This window comes from Physella acuta, unplaced genomic scaffold (assembly GCF_028476545.2).
Source record: "Physella acuta isolate Inbredline_101_S28 unplaced genomic scaffold, ASM2847654v3 ptg000987l, whole genome shotgun sequence".
Taxonomy (NCBI): Eukaryota; Metazoa; Mollusca; class Gastropoda; family Physidae; genus Physella; species Physella acuta.
This window is the reverse complement of record NW_026732504.1, coordinates 143094-160880: the sequence shown is the minus strand read 5'-3', so window position 1 is coordinate 160880 and position 17787 is coordinate 143094. Positions and strand designations below refer to the sequence as shown.

Genomic DNA, 17787 nt, shown 5'->3' with positions numbered 1-17787 from the left:
GTCGGCTTTACGTCTAGTCGGCCGCTTTGATGACCGCCTTTTGTCCATTCAGTGTTTATGGATGTCAGCCTTTATTTTGTCGGCTATTTTTCCGGATCTCTTTAAAATTAGGCTTACTTGTCATGCGCAGTCTTGCGGGATTTTACCATTCAGGAAAGAGAACATTTGGACAGCAGACATGTAGGCCTACCCTACCACTCGACCAGCTAATTCCTGCTAGATTTTGATGACCACATCGAGCCGACACATATACAAAGCAGACGAATTAGATGTCTAAAACAACAGCCGTTATTACAGTCTGGCCTACTTAGCAATGGCGTGGCGAGGTCGGGTGTCACCCCTCAGAGGCGTAGCGACCCTTCCCGGGGACAAACTTTCAATTTTCGATTTGCACCCCCTCCCACTCGAACTTTCGATTTGCACCTCTTAAAAGACTATTTAACACTCGAATTATTCACTTAATTAAGTGGAATTATCATTTTTCTCTATATATTTTGCTTTTTTTTTGCCTTGGTGTCACCCCCCCCCAATGGTGTCATCCGGTGCGGTCCGCACCCCCCGCCCCCACCCCCCCCCTAGCTACGCCACTGCTACTTAGAAAGTATTCGAAAGAAGGAGTTTCAACAACTGCAGGTCTTGCATTCATATAACGTAGTGCATTGTGGCATTTTAACCAATAAACTATTTTTTAAAACGTCAAATACTTTTTAAAATTATGACAATTGTATCTTATATTAACGTGAGTGTAATGAAGAGGTGAAGAAGGCTAGAAACAGTTCAATAAAAATAAAATTATAATCTAACCCCTTTAACACATTTTCATAATATGCTTAAATGCAGTCTTAAAGTTAACAAATATAAATACATATGCAATTTTAACAAATATAGATAAACATGCACATTTAACAATATAGAAAAATTGAACATGTTACATTAAAAAAATACTGTAAATATGAAAGAAATTACGGTTAGCATCATCAAAGTGGGGAGAGAATGCTTGGGTTAGTTATTTGTACTTGTATCTGTTGTTTTGATCAGGGTTAGTGTCCATTTATGCAGCAGAAATAATACACTGTGATACAGTAGCACTCTCATAAAGGTGCTTTATTTCTCTAGAATGTGAACGTTGAACAGTTTGTATACATTTCTTAGTCGTCCATTACAAAAGATCAACATTGTTGATTGACCTGGACACTGTACATGGCCGTACTACACAAGCTCGAAGACATGAAGGATATGACGTGTTTTTATTTCAAACATCAAATTCATTGTTAGAGATGGATGAGTCCATCCAATGTACTGACCCTATCACAATCTTCAAACATGAAATTCATTGTTAAAGACGGGCTCATCCATTCAATGTGCTGACCCTATCAAAATCTTCAAACATCAAATTCATTGTTAGAGACGCACTCGTCCATTGAAGTTGCTGACCCTATTACAATCTCTTCTTTTCTCAGATCGTAGTCAGAATTATTGTCGCTGTCTGACTCGTCACCAGTATCATCTATTACCTCCACACTGTCTGACTCGTCACCTGCATCATCTGGTACCTCCTCACAGTCTGACTCATCATCTGTATCAACTAGTACCTTCACACAGTCTGACTCGTCACCTGTATCATTTAGTACCTCCACACAGTCTGATTCGTCACCTGTATCATTTAGTACCTCCACACAGTCTGATTCGTCACCTGTATCAACTAGTACCTCCAAACATTCTGACCCTGAATGGCTAGCCTCAGCATGGACCTCTCCAAAGCTTGATTGGCTGACATGAGCTTCATTGTCATGAAAGCTTGATGCTGATTGGTTGAGATTTACATGTTGATCGTGAGAACTTGCCACAGATTGGCTATCACCATTGGGGTAACCATGTACATCTTGGGGGCAATTGCCTGATCCTGTACTACTGTCATTATCGACAGGGCTGATGACAATTAACTCAATGTCATCACTTGACATGCCCGGGATGTCACTAACTTCGTCAGTTCCCGAACTTGCCTCATCAAGTGTATTTTGTGTCTGATATGGAAAAAGAAAACATTCAATACTGTTTATTTTTTTAAAATTGTGTACATAATTAAAATATATAAACAACAGATATGTGTTTCGTCTAGAGTTAATCATAACTAGATGTATCTGCAGAACATGGTATCTTTAAAACTGAACAATATCTGTAATGTGTTTGAAATACGTACTTGTATGTCAATAGTCTGGAATTTCTGTTTTCCTTCTTTGCACTTTTTGGATAAGCTTCAATACAAAGGAAAAAAACAGTGAAAAAATAAACAAAATAACACAAAAACAAAAAAATAAAATAAATAATTGTAACTTTATGATGAATGTAAAAAGATGTCAATGTTAAAAATTTGGAATAAAACAGGCACAAGTACCCAGAACATACCAAAGAAAGGTAGGAACCAATAGAATTAGACCCACAGTTCCAACCACAACAAAAACTATTGTGAGAATTTTCCCCTGGGCTGAGCTGGAAACTTTTCAAGGAAAAAAAAATTAAATGAAATTTTTTTTTTAAAATTAATTTTTTTGTTAAAATATTGCAGTTATATTTATAAAAGCTTTTTGTGAATTAAATGTTAAAATATTTATGGCATCTCCATTTAGATATACTAAATTTACTTCTTAAATAATATTCTTCATTTATCGTTTCTAAAATGAGCACAATTATTATTATACCATTGTATCATCACAAAATGGAGTATTTCATAAACAGTGCTTAGAATGTGTAGCTCCAGTTTCCATAAAATTACAATATTTCTCTAAAAAGTATTATATTATATTTTACTGTGTTTAAAATAAAGATTGCAACACTTGATATAATTTTAAAGAAAAAAAAAATTATTTGGCTTTTCCTACCCAAAGTGGCAACAGTCAAAGACCGAACAATTTGAACTGAGTATCCATCATGCCTGTTCATGGCTATACAAGCAAATGTGATACCGTCTGGCAATTCAAACTCAGTTGGGGAAAACAGTGAGCTGTTTTTTAATGCTATAAATTTTCCTGGGCGAAAGTTGAAAAATAGAAAAAAAGTGTATGAAAATGCATTTTTAATTTGAAGTACTTATAATATTTATACAAGAGTTTGTTTTTTGCTTTGTTTTCAGTAATATTGAAAATAATTGTATCAGTAAAGCTTGCATTAAACATTTATTCCTTTAACATTTGAATGAAATTATTTTTTTTTCTATAGTTATAAAAATAATAAAATCTTTACTTCTAAATTTGATTGTTTTATTAAACCCCTTCTAACTATTATATCAAAATACTTTATTCTTATAGTATCATCATTTGATGAATATTTCAATGAAATGTACTTATTGTTTGAATACATTATTAGTAGGACATAAGCCTAATACATTCAATATAATATATGTCTTACATGTAGGTCAATATGATATTATAAATCAGTTGTCACATGTCATGCACATAAATGTTCTGATTGATTTTCTTGATATTAAAAAAAAAATAAAAAATTAATCTTTAAAAATGAAGACTTACTATTGTTGTCAGGACAAGTTTCTTCAGTAGATGAATAAATGTTATAGGATGTAATGAGGTACTGTTTGACCTCATGGGGGTCACACTGCTGCTGGACTTGCAGGTAATTCTTTTGGTCACGTGAAACTTGTTGGGCAGTTAACGAGGCATCCTCTGATTAAACAAATTCAAATTATTTTTTTATTTCTTGCTTTAAATTTACAGAAATTGCTGAAAAATGTCAATAGACTTTAATAAATGGTGTCCATATTCAAAATCATGATCTAGGTCTATGTTAAATATACAACACTATCTAGTGGTAAAACATTGTTTTTTTTTTTTAAGTGTTATTGATATTCCATACAGCTAATAGGTAGAGGATGTATATATTTTCTAACATAATTGATTTACTGAAAAAGATGCAGGTAGCTGTTTTCTATAAATCAGTTCATAGTAATGATAGCACACAAATTGTTTTTTTATTCTTTGTTATCATTTTTGCAAAATTTATGGGAATCAGAGCTGGAAAACATTGCTTAGACATTCAAAGATAAAAAAAAATGTGATATAATCAAAGATTATAAAATTTCATGTCAGATGATCAAAGATTAAATGATATCCCACAAAGATTATTTACTCATACTGCAAGCTATAATCATAAGAAAAAGCTTTTGAAATGAACTGTTAAATGAAATTATTTTTCTTATTTTTTAACAAGAATAAATATTCAAAACTAACTAATGATATACAATTCTTATGAATTTTGTTATATAGCTTAGCAATAACTAATATTAATAGACCAATTCAATAAAGATTTTAAATTAGCTAGTCAATAATTATTGTTGCCTTACAGAAATAGCAAAATTTACACAGCTGAAAGAGATATAACATATGCATGACATACAAATTGTACTTACTCAGACTACTGTTGTATGTGCAGTTGACTCCTGACATTCCCATCCAGTTCCCATTTATCTTCAGAGAAATAAAAACTTGGATCTTCTGTTGAGAAGTTACAGATCTTATAGGTAGGATTCTTAAAGCAGGTGGCTCTGCCCTTCTCCTTCTCTGTTTGCCAGCAAATTCAAACATATTATTAAGGTTTGTATCAGGAAGATTTATGCTGGGTTTGAGAGTGGCTAACGTTGTGAAATTTTGAACAAAATTGTTTTCCTCATCGACATGAAAATAGAAGACTTCCTTAGAGTTATTTCTCTTTACACTACTCTCTCTTGGTTTGTTTAAGGGAATTGTAAGTTTCAGAGCATCTGTTGTCTTTTCATAGTTGATTTCACTTCTGAAGATTGTAATTGGATATTCCTAAAACAATTAAAAAATTAAGGATTTAAAGGATTATAGATTCTCATTGAATTTAATATTTTCAATAAATTTATAAATTATAGACAATATATGTTACAATAGTCAGTTTAAGTAAAAATGGCCAAGTAAACAAAAGTTGATCAAATTGGTGTTTTATTGTGTTTAGACTGATGAAAATAAAACAAAGCCAACAATCTGTTCTTTTGGACATGATTTTTCTTCAGTTTTTTCACTTACAAATATATTATCATGATGACAGTAATCTACATAAGCTACGATCTTTTCTGTGTAATAAATTCATTAATAGTGAGGTAAAGTTTTATAAAGGTTCTAAATTAAAAAAAAAAATGTTTATTTCTAATTATAGTGATAAAATAAAAAAAATGGAAATTTTAATTTTCAATTACAGTGATATTATATAAAAAAAGAAGCTGAACTTATTTTTATAGCTAATTTTCTTATTGGTTCAAAATAAGTGAAAGATGTTCATGTTTTTTGTTGAGTAAAAACTGTAGGTAACTGGTGAAAACAGCTGTCAAGATAGAATCAATTTCATATGGATCTAAACTTTGTTAACCAAAAGATAATTCTCATAAAGAAGTGTAACAATCTCAATGAGTGTCTAAAACAAGTTTAGAGAGTGTAGTGGCAAAGCTGTTTCACAACCTACCTGACACAGCTCTTGTAAGCTGTTTAAGTCTGTGTTTACATGGCACCAGTGTACAGCTAAATCATCAAACATAGACACACTTTTGACATTCACATAGATATTCATTGAGCTTTCATTTAAGAACTCAACAATAGCTTCTGGAATTTGAGAACCTATTGAAGTTTTCAACAGTAGATGTTTTAATAAATGGAAGAATGTAAGAATAAAAAAAAACCAGTAATTGTAAATTTAGTTCAAAACATGTTTAAAAAAATAAAGTTGCATAATATTAAATCATACTTTTGCTGTTTGTTTAATTATTTCACACAAAACAAAGCTTTTTATTTTAATGAAACCCAATCAGGTAGCTCCCTAATATTAGTTAGACCTACATATAAATTTTATGACTATAAGCCCAGGCCACACATTCCCATATTCTAGTTTTTAAACTAAAGATAAATCTAAACAGCTGTTTTCAAACAAACATTCATCTTTCCTAGATGATAGATTCAAATATTTTTTTAGAAATCTAATGCCAAACTTCTCTTGGCCCATAGACTAAGGATATTCTTCATTTTATATTGCATCTAATTAATAAAACACCAATGTATAACAACTGACCTTCATATGCTGGAATGATGAGCTGAGAACTATTCTCTGACTTTCCGATTTCATTGACAGCCCAAATCTCCACTTTTAAAGCATGACTGGGAAGTTGGTTGGTGACCACAAGGTAACTGGTGTCCACTCTGGTCAAATTCTTAAACCCATCGACCGAAGAAACTTCAACGTCATAAGAAAGATTGTTTGCTCCAATACACTCTAATGGGAGAGGCTGAAAGAATTTGAACATGAATTACTTTATAGAACATATTTTTGTATTCCATTTTACATGCTAGGTAAATTGTTTTTCTCTTTTCAGATATGTTTAGAAAGTTAATACAACTAATTGTGCAAATCATTTGATTGATAAATAATTAAATGGTTTTAAAAAATAAAAATTAAATAAGCTTTAAATTGTAAAAAAATATCAAAGTTTGAACATTTGGCGTAGGACCAATATAATTTTAAAGCAATATTTGTCTGTTAAAACTCTGAATCTGTGAACGTAAAACATACTTCAACCCTTAACAGACCAACCTGCCAAGTAAGAAATAGAGATGAAAACAGTGGGGCAACTCTTGAAAAAGCAAATTTCTCAATGACTGGTGACTGGGCCGGTACTGAAATTAAAATTATTGTATAAAAGAAATTTGAAAAAAATGATAGCTATGTTAAATAATATATAATATACACCAGCTTGTGCTTTAAAACAATAAAACAATGCTTCTACTTCTTAATTTTAAAACAAGAAGACTATTATAATAAAAGACAAGAAATGTCAAATTGCAAGATAAAAAATACATGAACTTTGCTGGAACCCACAATTAACAAGACAAGGAGAGAGAACACGGTGGAATAAACTGAAGCCTAGGCTGCCTAAATATAGTGAGCTCACTAAAGTGTGGTATGACAAGGTAGAACACAATAGAATAAACTGAAGCCTAGGCTGTCTGAATATAGTGACCTCACTAGAGAATAGTGTTAGTGTTAGCTAAACTGTTTGGCTAAAGATCTATGTAGGTAGCTACAACAAATGATGAATGAGACTTAATAATGGTTTATCATCATTAAGTTAATGACATTAAATTCTTATTCAACATTTATTCTATTGTATAGGCTAGTTACATTTAAAATTAAAAAAACTTAAAATAAAGTTAATACATATTTAGAAATATTTTTATTTATAATGTAAGATAATGGAAAGCTTAAACAACAGTAAATATATAAAATTTCATTTAATTATAATTTTTGAGAAATATGATTTAGACACCTATTGATATAGTTTAAAATGTGGTTAAGATACCTGATTTTTTTGTTGTGAACTGAAGAAATGTTTTCTCTCCCTCTCCTCCACCTGTTGCACATGACACCATACATGAATAGTTCATAAAGGCAGTCAATGTGTTGAGCAAAACAGCAACAGACAAATTTGCATCAATAGTCTCATTATAAGAAGTAATGTTCTGTAGTTCCAACTAGTAGATACAAAAAACTGATGTTTCGCTAATGGCAAATAATTTTAAAAAGTATTGTTTTATAATCTTTCTGCTAAAATTATTTGAATGTTAAATTAATCTCTTAATAAATGCCTTATCAGCAATACATGTATTTGAAATATGACTGCAATAGATTTCTATAATTAACTTTAATACTACAACTATTGAAATGAGTAAATATAGCCAATGTTGAGCTAATGCTTGAAATGGCTTATATCATCAGCTATAGCACTATTACCTGAAGAATCTCAGAGCTGTCATCTGTTTTCCATAAAGTAACGCCACAACTAAAAGTTTTATTTCTAGAGATCAAAAAGTGTGCAATGGTCTTCATGGCATCAGAGAGTTGGAATATGATGAAAGCTGTGTGACTTGTGACACTGTACACATGTAGGTTTTTCACTGGACCTGGAGCCACTGGTTAAAGGTGAAATAGTTGTAAAAAGTTAGAGAATTAAGAAATAGGCAGAATAAATAAAAAATTAATTAATTAAAAAAAATAAAAATAAAAATAGAAAGTTTCAAACTAATTTAAATTGATAAATAGCTAAATAGAGCTTGCACTAGTAAATATTAACATAAAGATTAAATCTTAGTATTTTGCACATAATTTGAACATTATCATTAAATTATAATATTTTAAAAAATAGACTAAACATTTCTAGAACAAAGTCAATATTAATGTTTTTCATTTAGACTATAGACTACAGTAATCTTTAAAATCTTATAGTCTTAAAACATGTTAAATAAAGGTACTGCTTTTTTTTTCTACTATTGATACAGTTAAAACATTTAAATTGTAAATCAGAATAATAGAACTAAACCAGCCAACACAGTAGAAGCATATTTATAGTATAAGGGGAATTAATCAATACTGTAGAGACAGAGTTATCACCCTCAGTAACTTAACATTAGAAGTTGCTAATAGATGTAGAGTGTAGAGTATTATGATGATATTTTTAAAAGTAATACTAACTAAATGATAAACTTACCATAATCAACAAGGTTAATACTAATATGAGTTTCTAAACTCTGAATAGGGAACTCTAACATGGGTCTGGCTATCAAGATTGTTATGGTGACATTGTTGTTGTTGACTGTGTCTGATTTGTTTATGTTGGCATACTGGCATGTTATTCTACTGCTTTCAACTGCGCTCCGGATTACACACAGCTGTGTTGTGCTGAAAGGGGAAATAACTTTTTATTTGACATAGATGCAGTAGCTAGTTAGTAGTTTGATTTCATTAAAACATGGCTTTTATTTATGGCTAGACACTATTTTTTTCAACATTCCTGAGAAGATAATATCCAACACTTTAATAACTTAAACAATGATTTAAAATGTTGATATTTGAGTATGAGTTATATACTCACATCCCAGATTCAGTCATTGTTATATTATATTCATCCAATATGTTCATGTCATTGGAACTTTTCAGCCAAGTTATAAGAATATCTTTATTTTCTGAGACAGAAATCTTTTCAATTTTGAGTTCTAGTGGTTTCTCTGGTATAAAATTAAAAAAGCAAGTACTAAAAATTCTGGAATAAATCACGGGTTAAACATGATGTATATTTTGGTATAATTTTCGTTATATTTTGCAACACAAATAAGACTATAAACTATAAACACACCATCAAATATGTCTTGGTTTTCACAAAGCTATGTATTTATTGTGTCTGTTTCAATGAATATGTTATTGAACTAATTAGTCTTTATTTTAAAAGACCACCTAACCTGACCCATGTGCTATAAACCTCATCATATGATGTAGCCATGTTTTTTCTATCACACACCCACAAAAAGCCACTCTTTTTTAACCCCCTCCCCCTCCCTCCACTCCCCATATCTTTAAAAGTTATGATCCTATAAAAAAAACTATCGTGTTATTCATTATTAACTCTCTTTACAAAATAATGATAAGTCACAGTATATGAACTATCCCCATTTTCCAGCAATGTAGTTGTCATGATGTCTGAGATTTCATCCTCCCTCCCATCACTTGCAATTAAAGGAAAACCTATTCAGTCACTTTGAATACAACTAAATTATTCTCCAAAGATTGTTTTTTTAGTATTGTCTTTCTTTAAAAGGTTACCTAAAATGGTTATCTGTTCTTTCATAAGTGTGACTCCATTTTTACTGCAAATATATTCGTTTGAGTTTTCAGGTGAAGCATCTTCTATTTGGTAGCTCACAGAACAGTCAGTTATTCTAGTCACAGTCCCTTCAGATGCACCAGAAACTAAACTCTTTGGCAGGAGAGTTAGGGTGTCATTACTGCTGGTTTCCTGGCAAAAAGATTCAGTCAACTGACAAATTAATTTGAATGGTTTCCCCACTGGAAACATAAAGCCAGGATTGTTGTCAGAAGATTTTGATATACCTGCAACAACAAAAAATGTTGTAATGCTTGAAATGGTAAAAAATTTGGTGTTTTTATTTAATATTTTAAAAATGTTCTACAGTACAGCTGTAAGCAGATTTTATTTAGTATTTAAATCTACCTACATATCACATCAAATAGGCTATTTCTATAATTAATAACATATTACTAGTATTTAGTAGTAAGTCTAAAAATACTAAGGGGCGGAGTGGTCTAGTGGTAGAGAGCTGTATTGCTAATCCGTAAGTCTCGAGTTCGAATCCGGGATCAAGTCAGTAGACCGTCCCTGAGTCCACCCAACTCTGATGGGTACCTAACTAGCATTAGGGAAAGTAAAGGCGGCTGGGCATAGTGCTGACCACACTATCTCTTCATATGCCGAGGTCACAGAAACAAGTTAACTCTACTTTACTTGCCCCATAGACCGTCAGGTTTGAAAGTGAAACCTTTTACTTTACTAATAATACTACTTGTAAATCATATTACGCACAACTATATAACTACACATAGAGAAAATGTTTATAAAAATATCTTACTAGCTAAAGTGAGTTGATCGCAGGAATAAACTGGGAGCTGCTGTAGGAAGCACATCAACAAAAGACAGTATTGAGATTTCTTGATTGTAACTAGGTCTGTATACACAGGCACTGCTCTCAGCATAGTTTTACAGTAAATTATACTTTTTTACTTTCTTGGTGGAGTTGTTCAACCAAAGTTATTAGATTTGTATCTCAGTAGCAGTCTCAGACTACATTTTGACCAGTCTAGTGAAAAGAAAACTGCAACATTTTAATGGTCCAAGGAAAAACGGCAACATTTTTATGGTCCAATGTAAAACTGCAACATTTTAATGGTCCAATGAAAAACTGCAACATTTTAATGGTCCAAGGAAAAACTGCAACATTTTAATGGTCCAAGGAAAAACTGCAACATTTTTATGGTCCAAGGTAAAACTGCAACATTTTAATGGTCCAATGAAAAACTGCAACATTTTAATGGTCCAAGGAAAAACTGCAACATTTTAATGGTCCAAGGAAAAACGGCAACATTTTTATGGTCCAAGGTAAAACTGCAACATTTTAATGGTCCAATGAAAAACTGCAACATTTTAATGGTCCAAGGAAAAACTGCAACATTTTAATGGTCCAAGGAAAAACTGCAACATTTTAATGGTCCAATGAAAAACTGCAACATTTTAATGGTCCAATGAAAACTATGTTATATTCAGTTATATTTTACATTGAAAACAGTGAATTAATGGATAGAGATTAAAGATACCACTAGGTCAAGGCTGTTGAGTGTGAGAAACGTCAACACAATTGTGAGAAACGCCGGCATACTGTGGTTTGAGAAGTGCCGGCATAGTAAGCAGTGTTTCTTCCAGACTTTTTTCTCCGGGGGGGGGGGGGGGGCACTTGAAATTTTTGGGGGGGTGGGGCGGTAGACTTTCTTCGGGGGCGGACACTGTTAAAAGTATATATTTTCTATATAAATTATATAAATTTCATTTCGTTCGGGGGGGGGGGGGGTAGATTTTTTTCGGGGTAGGTTGTGAGAGTTGCCGGCCCAGTGTGGTAGGTTGTAAGAAGTGCCGGCACAGTGTGGTAGGTTGTGAGAAGTGCCGGCACAGTGTGGTAGGTTGTAAGAAGTGCCGGCACAGTGTGGTAGGTTGTGAGAAGTGCCGGCACAGTGTGGTAGGTTGTGAGAAGTGCCGGCACAGTGTGGTAGGTTGTGAGAAGTGCCGGCCCAGTGTGGTAGGTTGTGAGAAGTGCCGGTACAGTGTAGTCGGTTGTGAGAAGTGCCGGCAAAGTGCGGTAGGTTGTGAAAAGTGCCGGCACAGTGTCTTAGGTTGTAAGAAGTGCCGGCACAGTGTGGTAGGTTGTAAGAAGTGCCGGCACAGTGTAGTCGGTTGTGAGAAGTGCCGGCAAAGTGCGGTAGGTTGTAAGAAGTGCCGGTACAGTGTGGTAGGTTGTAAGAAGTGCCGGCACAGTGTAGTCGGTTGTGAGAAGTGCCGGCAAAGTGCGGTAGGTTGTGAAAAGTGCCGGCACAGTGTGGTCGGTTGTGAGAAGTGCCGGCAAAGTGCGGTAGGTTGTGAGAAGTGCCGGAATAGTGTAGTAGGTTGTGAAAAGTGCCGGCAAAGTGCGGTAGGTTGTGAGAAGTGCCGGTACAGTGTGGTAGGTTGTGAGAAGTGCCGGTACAGTGTGGTAGGTTGTAAGAAGTGCCGGCACAGTGCGGTAGGTTGTGAGAAGTGCCGGTACAGTGTGGTAGGTTGTGAGAAGTGCCGGTACAGTGTGGTAGGTTGTGAGAAGTGCCGGCACAGTGTGGTAGGTTGTGAGAAGTGCCGGTACAGTGTGGTAGGTTGTGAGAAGTGCCGGTACAGTGTGGTAGGTTGTGAGAAGTGCCGGTACAGTGTGGTAGGTTGTGAGAAGTGCCGGCATACTGTGGTTTGAGAAGTGCCGGCACAGTGTGGTAGGTTGTGAGAAGTGCCGGCAAAAGTGTGGTAGGTTGTGAGAAGTGCCGGAATAGTGTAGTAGGTTGTGAAAAGTGCCGGCAAAGTGTGGTAGGTTGTGAGAAGTGTCGGCAAAGTGTGGTAGGTTGTGAGAAGTGCCGGCACAGTGCTGTAGGTTGTGAGAAGTGCCGGCAAAGTGCGGTAGGTTGTGGGAAGTGCCGGCACAGTGTGGTAGGTTGTGAGAAGTGTCGGCACAGTGTGGTAGGTTGTGAAAAGTGCCGACCTAAAGATGATTCCTCTAAAGTCTGTTAACGTTAGGCCTAATCAAAACACAAATTCGTGAAGTGTCCTTTATGTCACCTTATAATTACTTCATTCGTCAATGGCTCTGTATGAGCAGTCCTCTATGTCTCGTGTACCCCCCTTTCCCTCCCCCCACCCTCCATAGGCATCAGTCCCAAAAATTAAACTAAATAATTAACAAAAAATGAAACAAAATAATTTGTAACACTTGTATCATCCAGCTGGTTCCGTCTCTGTATAGAACCACTACAGGGCTATAATTGTGTCCCCTAGATGTAAAGATAGACTATTTTTAATGTTATTGTTTCCTGTACTATTATATAGCTAATAATTACATCACCGGCTCGGTCCTATGGTACGCGGTATGTCGACAGAAATAATAATTTATATTATCACAGTTAATGATATTCTAACCTTAAATCAGACTAGTCTATCGCCTAACAAGTTATCGTCATCCAATTAACGTTATTATCTTTTCTTATTCAATCGAAGCATGGTTATTAAAAAACTCAAGGCGAAAATATTTTTGAAAAAGAAGAGAAAATAACAACCTGTAGTCCACGAAGAGATCAGCGTGATATTGTAAACACGGATACAACTATTTTAGCTGCATGGGAATTTTTTTTTAGTAGCCTACACAGTAGGGGCTTTAAATCTTTTTTTAGATAACTAGGTCAACTGTGTATGCCGAGTTATAAAATTTAATAATAGTATTACAGCATCGAAGCAAGCTAGATGTAATGAGTAAAGAATATTACACGAGTGGACACATCTGGTATACACACTTTAAATTCATGTGGACACTAGACCGTTTCAAGACTAGATGTTTATTTAGCGATGTCTTAAACTGTATCGATATCTTTATGTATTATATTTTAGGCCCTATCAATAAAACTGCGTACACTAACTAAATCTGTGCTATGGCGTCGCTAGGTGTCACCCCCAAGCAGAGGCGTAGCGAGGGGTGGGGGGGGGGGGGAATATGTCCCCGGCGCCGACCTTAGGTAGGGGGCGCCAAAATGGGTTGGAAAAATAAATTGAAAGTTTGTCCCCGGGCGCCGGGAAGGATCGCTACGCCTCTGCCCCCAAGAAACAAAGTATATAGTGTGTATATATGTGTATATATATATATATATATATATATATATATATATATATATATATATATATATATATATATACATATATATATATATATATACATGTGTGTGTGTGTTTGTATATGTACAAGCCTTAATCACTGCAGACTGCAGAAAGATAACGATGTTTATCCAAAGTCTGTTAATAATACAGTTGGATGTAGCATTGTTTTCTCTGTAGTTAGCACGTTTACGTCATGGTGTCACCCCCACCCTCTTGTAATAATTGCCAATTTATACTGAAAAGACTATTTAACTTTAATTAATCTCTAATGGAACTGGCAAAAAAGCATTTTTCTTCAGTACAATTTGCAATTTTTTGCCCTGGTGTGTCCCCCCCCCCCCCCCAAATGGCGTCACCCAGTGCGGTCCGCACCCCCGCCCCGCCCTCGCTACAACTCGGTGTACTGGGGAGATACACGACTTTGTTGACACATCAGAAACAAAAAGATTTTATACCTGGGACATGTTGATGAATTGTATTGATACATTTAAATTAGGCGATGAATTGTATTGACAGAATTAAGTTAGGCGGCAGAAGGCAAACTTTATAATGACAGGAACGTTTACGCTGGGATGGTTTGTTGTTTTGTTGGCTCGTTTGTCAGTGAGTCCACGGCTGACATGATCTGAACCGTTACAACTTGAAAATAGACCTGACCACTGTCAAAAAAACCTGTGATACCTGACCACTGTCAAAACACGTGTGATATCGCAGATACAGATGACCCATGTTGATTAGTGACTTGTGGGATTGTACTGACATGTAGCATCTTGAGGCTGACCTTTGAGGATATCGGCCATCTTGACGCTGAACTTTGAGGATATCGGCCATCTTGACGCTGACCTTTGAGGATATCGGCCATCTTGCCGCTGACCTTTGAGGATATCGGCCATCTTGCCGCTGACCTTTGAGGATATCGGCCATCTTGAGGCTGACCTTTGAGGATATCGGCCATCTTGCCGCTGACCTTTGAGGATATCGGCCATCTTGACGCTGACCTTTGAGGATATCGGCAATCTTGACGCTGACCTTTGAGGATATCGGCCATCTTGAGGCTGACCTTTGAGGATATCGGCCATCTTGACGCTGGACTTTGAGGATATCGGCCATCTTGACGCTGACCTTTGAGGATATCGGCCATCTTGACGCTGACCTTTGAGGATATCGGCCTTCTTGACGCTGACCTTTGAGGATATCGGCCATCTTGCCGCTAACCTTTGAGGTTATCGGCCATCTTGACGCTGACCTTTGAGGATATCGGCCATCTTGCCGCTGACCTTTGAGGATATCGGCCATCTTGACGCTGACCTTTGAGGATATCGGCCATCTTGACGCTGACCTTTGAGGACATCGACCATCTTGACGCTGACCTTTGAGGATATCGGCCATCTTGACGCTGACCTTTGAAAACATCGGCCATCTTGACGCTGACCTCTGAGGACATCGGCCATCTTGGAGCTCATCTTAATATCTCGCATTCACTTGACAAGCTGTAGCTTCACCACAACACACCAATTGACCCTCGTGACTAATAAGTCTTGAATAACTACACACAGCACAGCAACAAGTGTGCTTGGTCGCTTTCTTTCAGCTGCTCTGATAAGTTTACAGAGGGGGGGGGGGGGGGGGGGGCTTGGGGGGTTGGCCAACAAGTATCTTCAAAGTTTACAGAGGGTTGGCCAACAGATATATATATATATATATATATATATATATATATATATATATATATATATATATATATATATATATATATATATATATATTGACCGATAAGTTAACTGATGGTTAGCCAACAGATATATTCACCTACAAGTTTACAGCGGGATTGAGCAACAGATATATTCACCTATAAGTTTACATCAGGATTGAGCAACAGATATATTCACCGATACATTTATGACCGGGTTAGAGTTTGTTACGGCGAGCCCTGGAATACACCCGACCGGGGAAGCGGGGAGTTTATATTGTTGTGACCTTAAGCTCGTCAGTCATCGGCAAGTCTTTGTTTTGAAAGCTTGGAGAATTGAGTTTATTTAACAGCCTGTTTAATAGTGAAGACAAATTGCAGTGCTTTGCAAGCATCGCATCGTCTTATTATAAGCTACAAGGGGTCTGTTATGTACTGCCTTCATTTTTTTTTCTGTTGGCAAAGTTGTTTTCTTTTCGCATGCGTCCAATAAACGAACATGAACAAAATATTATATCCATGCACAATTTTAAACATATTAAACTGCTCAATGTTAAATGTTATCTTGTCTCAGGTCTCAGACTGTTAGAAAACATTTGATACAAATTAATCATACTTGCGTGAACAAAATGTTTCAATAAAAACAATTTGTAAATATCAAGGGAAATAACTCGATGATAATTTTTTTTTATTTAACTCCATACTTTCCTCCAAAGTTTTTTTTTTTTTTTTTTTTTTTTTTTTTTTTTTTTTTTTTTTTTTTTTGCTGCTTAGGACCATGGTTAATTTAGATGAAAGTTTAAGCTATGTTTATTATTTTCCGATAAGTCGGTGCATTATGTTATAGTAACTATTATGGCTATCCTATAGATCAGGGGTCTCCAAACTTTTCAGTCCGAGGGCCGCATTAACTATCAAATTTCAGTTCGGGGGCCAGTTTCTTCCAGGTGTGTCTTTGATTTTTTTGGGTAAAGTTCCTCAGCCATCACCAACAAACGTTTTTTTCCGTGGACAAAATGATCTCCGCGGGCCGGATGAGAGGACCTCGCGGGCCGCATACGGCCCTCGGGCCGTAGTTTGGAGACCCCTGCTATAGATTAATACGTATTTATTTTTAAATTGTTAAAAAAAAAACTGCGTAAATAAAATAATATCTTGACTTGATTTAGTTTTTGTTGCCCCTGATGACCTTAGGACTACAGCCACACCTCTCCACTGGACTCGTGTTAGACAGCTGTCCTTATTTCCGCTCACGCTAGCCCGGCACCCCTTGCCCCTTCTTCTAATGTTCTTCAAGGTTTCCTCCTTACCCGGGAATTCTAGTCTGACGCCTTCCTGGCGATGTAAATTATTATATAGTGTTTTAACATTAACTACATATAGTAGTGTATCTTTAGCAGTGTAATTTTAAAATGCAAATGATTGAAGTCATTGACCCAACAGTTTAAAGCTTGCCCAATCTTTGCTATAAAAACAAGACTTAGGCCGACAAAGATCCAACGTTCCGGAAAAAATGAAAATCTTCACTTGAATACCTTTGCTGCAGTCAGTCAACTCGGACTTAAGTGCAAACTTTTGAGCAAAGTGGGCGAGTCCTTCAAGAGCCGCACAGTCAAAGAAATTGGAGGGGGGGGGGGGGGTCGGCTTGGTCGAGTCGGTAAAGTCTCGAGTTCGAACCCTCGGGCAGATGAGTGGGACAGCCAAAATCAAACAACTGCTGCCTTGTCGAGTCGGCAAAGCTCATGGTTGTTAAATTCGAAAAGTTCGAACACTCTGGCAGAAAAGGCTCGATCCTTTGCAACATTCAAAATTAAGAACGAGGAAGGAAAAAAAATCGTGAATTAGAGAAAATCTGGCTTTGTATTCGGCGCACAGAATCGGTCTTTTTTTGACAAAAGAGTAAAAAAAAAAGACTGATAGAAACCAACTTGCCAAACATGTAATTAGCATTTACGACAATTTAGACCAAGAGAGATGCTCTTATTTACTATAAAAGTTAGGGCCTATGTGGTCGGGTCGGTAAAGCTAATGGTTGCTAAACCAGAAAGTCCCGAGTTCAACCCGCTGGATCGATAGCCGAGGACAGCAACCCACCTAGGAGAGAAAACTCCAAAACCAAACATCTGCTGCCTGGTAGTTCTTTTTTCTCTGATTGACAAGGGCGATTGACCAGAAATAAAACCAGGCGGAAATCGGAGTCAACTGCCTCTATTCTACAACTAAATTCTACTACATTCTACTA

At 35.8% G+C, this 17787-nt stretch overlaps 1 protein-coding gene across 3 annotated transcripts; it reads right to left on the bottom strand.

The window, feature by feature from the left end:
• Positions 1 to 587: 587 nt before the first annotated feature.
• Positions 588 to 13338, bottom strand: LOC131954266 (uncharacterized). 3 transcript variants are annotated; one of them, XM_059317848.1, is made up of 16 exons: positions 13264 to 13338; positions 10497 to 11116; positions 9673 to 9960; positions 8948 to 9080; positions 8564 to 8754; positions 7810 to 7988; positions 7379 to 7550; positions 6613 to 6695; positions 6094 to 6307; positions 5494 to 5645; positions 4421 to 4823; positions 3525 to 3677; positions 2880 to 3026; positions 2407 to 2497; positions 2201 to 2255; positions 588 to 2024 (listed from the first exon to the last, which is right to left on the bottom strand). In XM_059317848.1, the coding sequence occupies exons 2-16, from the start codon at positions 10618 to 10620 to the stop codon at positions 1383 to 1385; spliced, it is 3027 nt and encodes a 1008-aa protein (XP_059173831.1). In that variant the 5' UTR covers positions 10621 to 11116; positions 13264 to 13338; the 3' UTR covers positions 588 to 1382. The 3 variants fall into 3 exon arrangements, with proteins under 3 accessions (XP_059173831.1, XP_059173829.1, XP_059173828.1); XM_059317846.1 differs by having other exon boundaries at positions 10497 to 11145; positions 13264 to 13321; XM_059317845.1 differs by lacking the exon at positions 13264 to 13338 and having other exon boundaries at positions 10497 to 11162.
• Positions 13339 to 17787: the final 4449 nt, after the last annotated feature.

Excerpts from the sequence above, each read along its gene's own strand:
- LOC131954266 (XM_059317848.1), bottom strand. The coding sequence starts at position 10,620 with ATGCTGAGAGCAGTGCCTGTGTATACAGACCTAGTTACAATCAAGAAA. Across the intron at positions 9,961-10,496 it reads CGATCAACTCACTTTAGCTA|GTATATCAAAATCTTCTGAC; the intron begins GTAAGATATTTT and ends TTGTTGTTGCAG. Across the intron at positions 3,027-3,524 it reads AACTTGTCCTGACAACAATA|GAAAATTTATAGCATTAAAA; the intron begins GTAAGTCTTCAT and ends ACTTTCGCCCAG.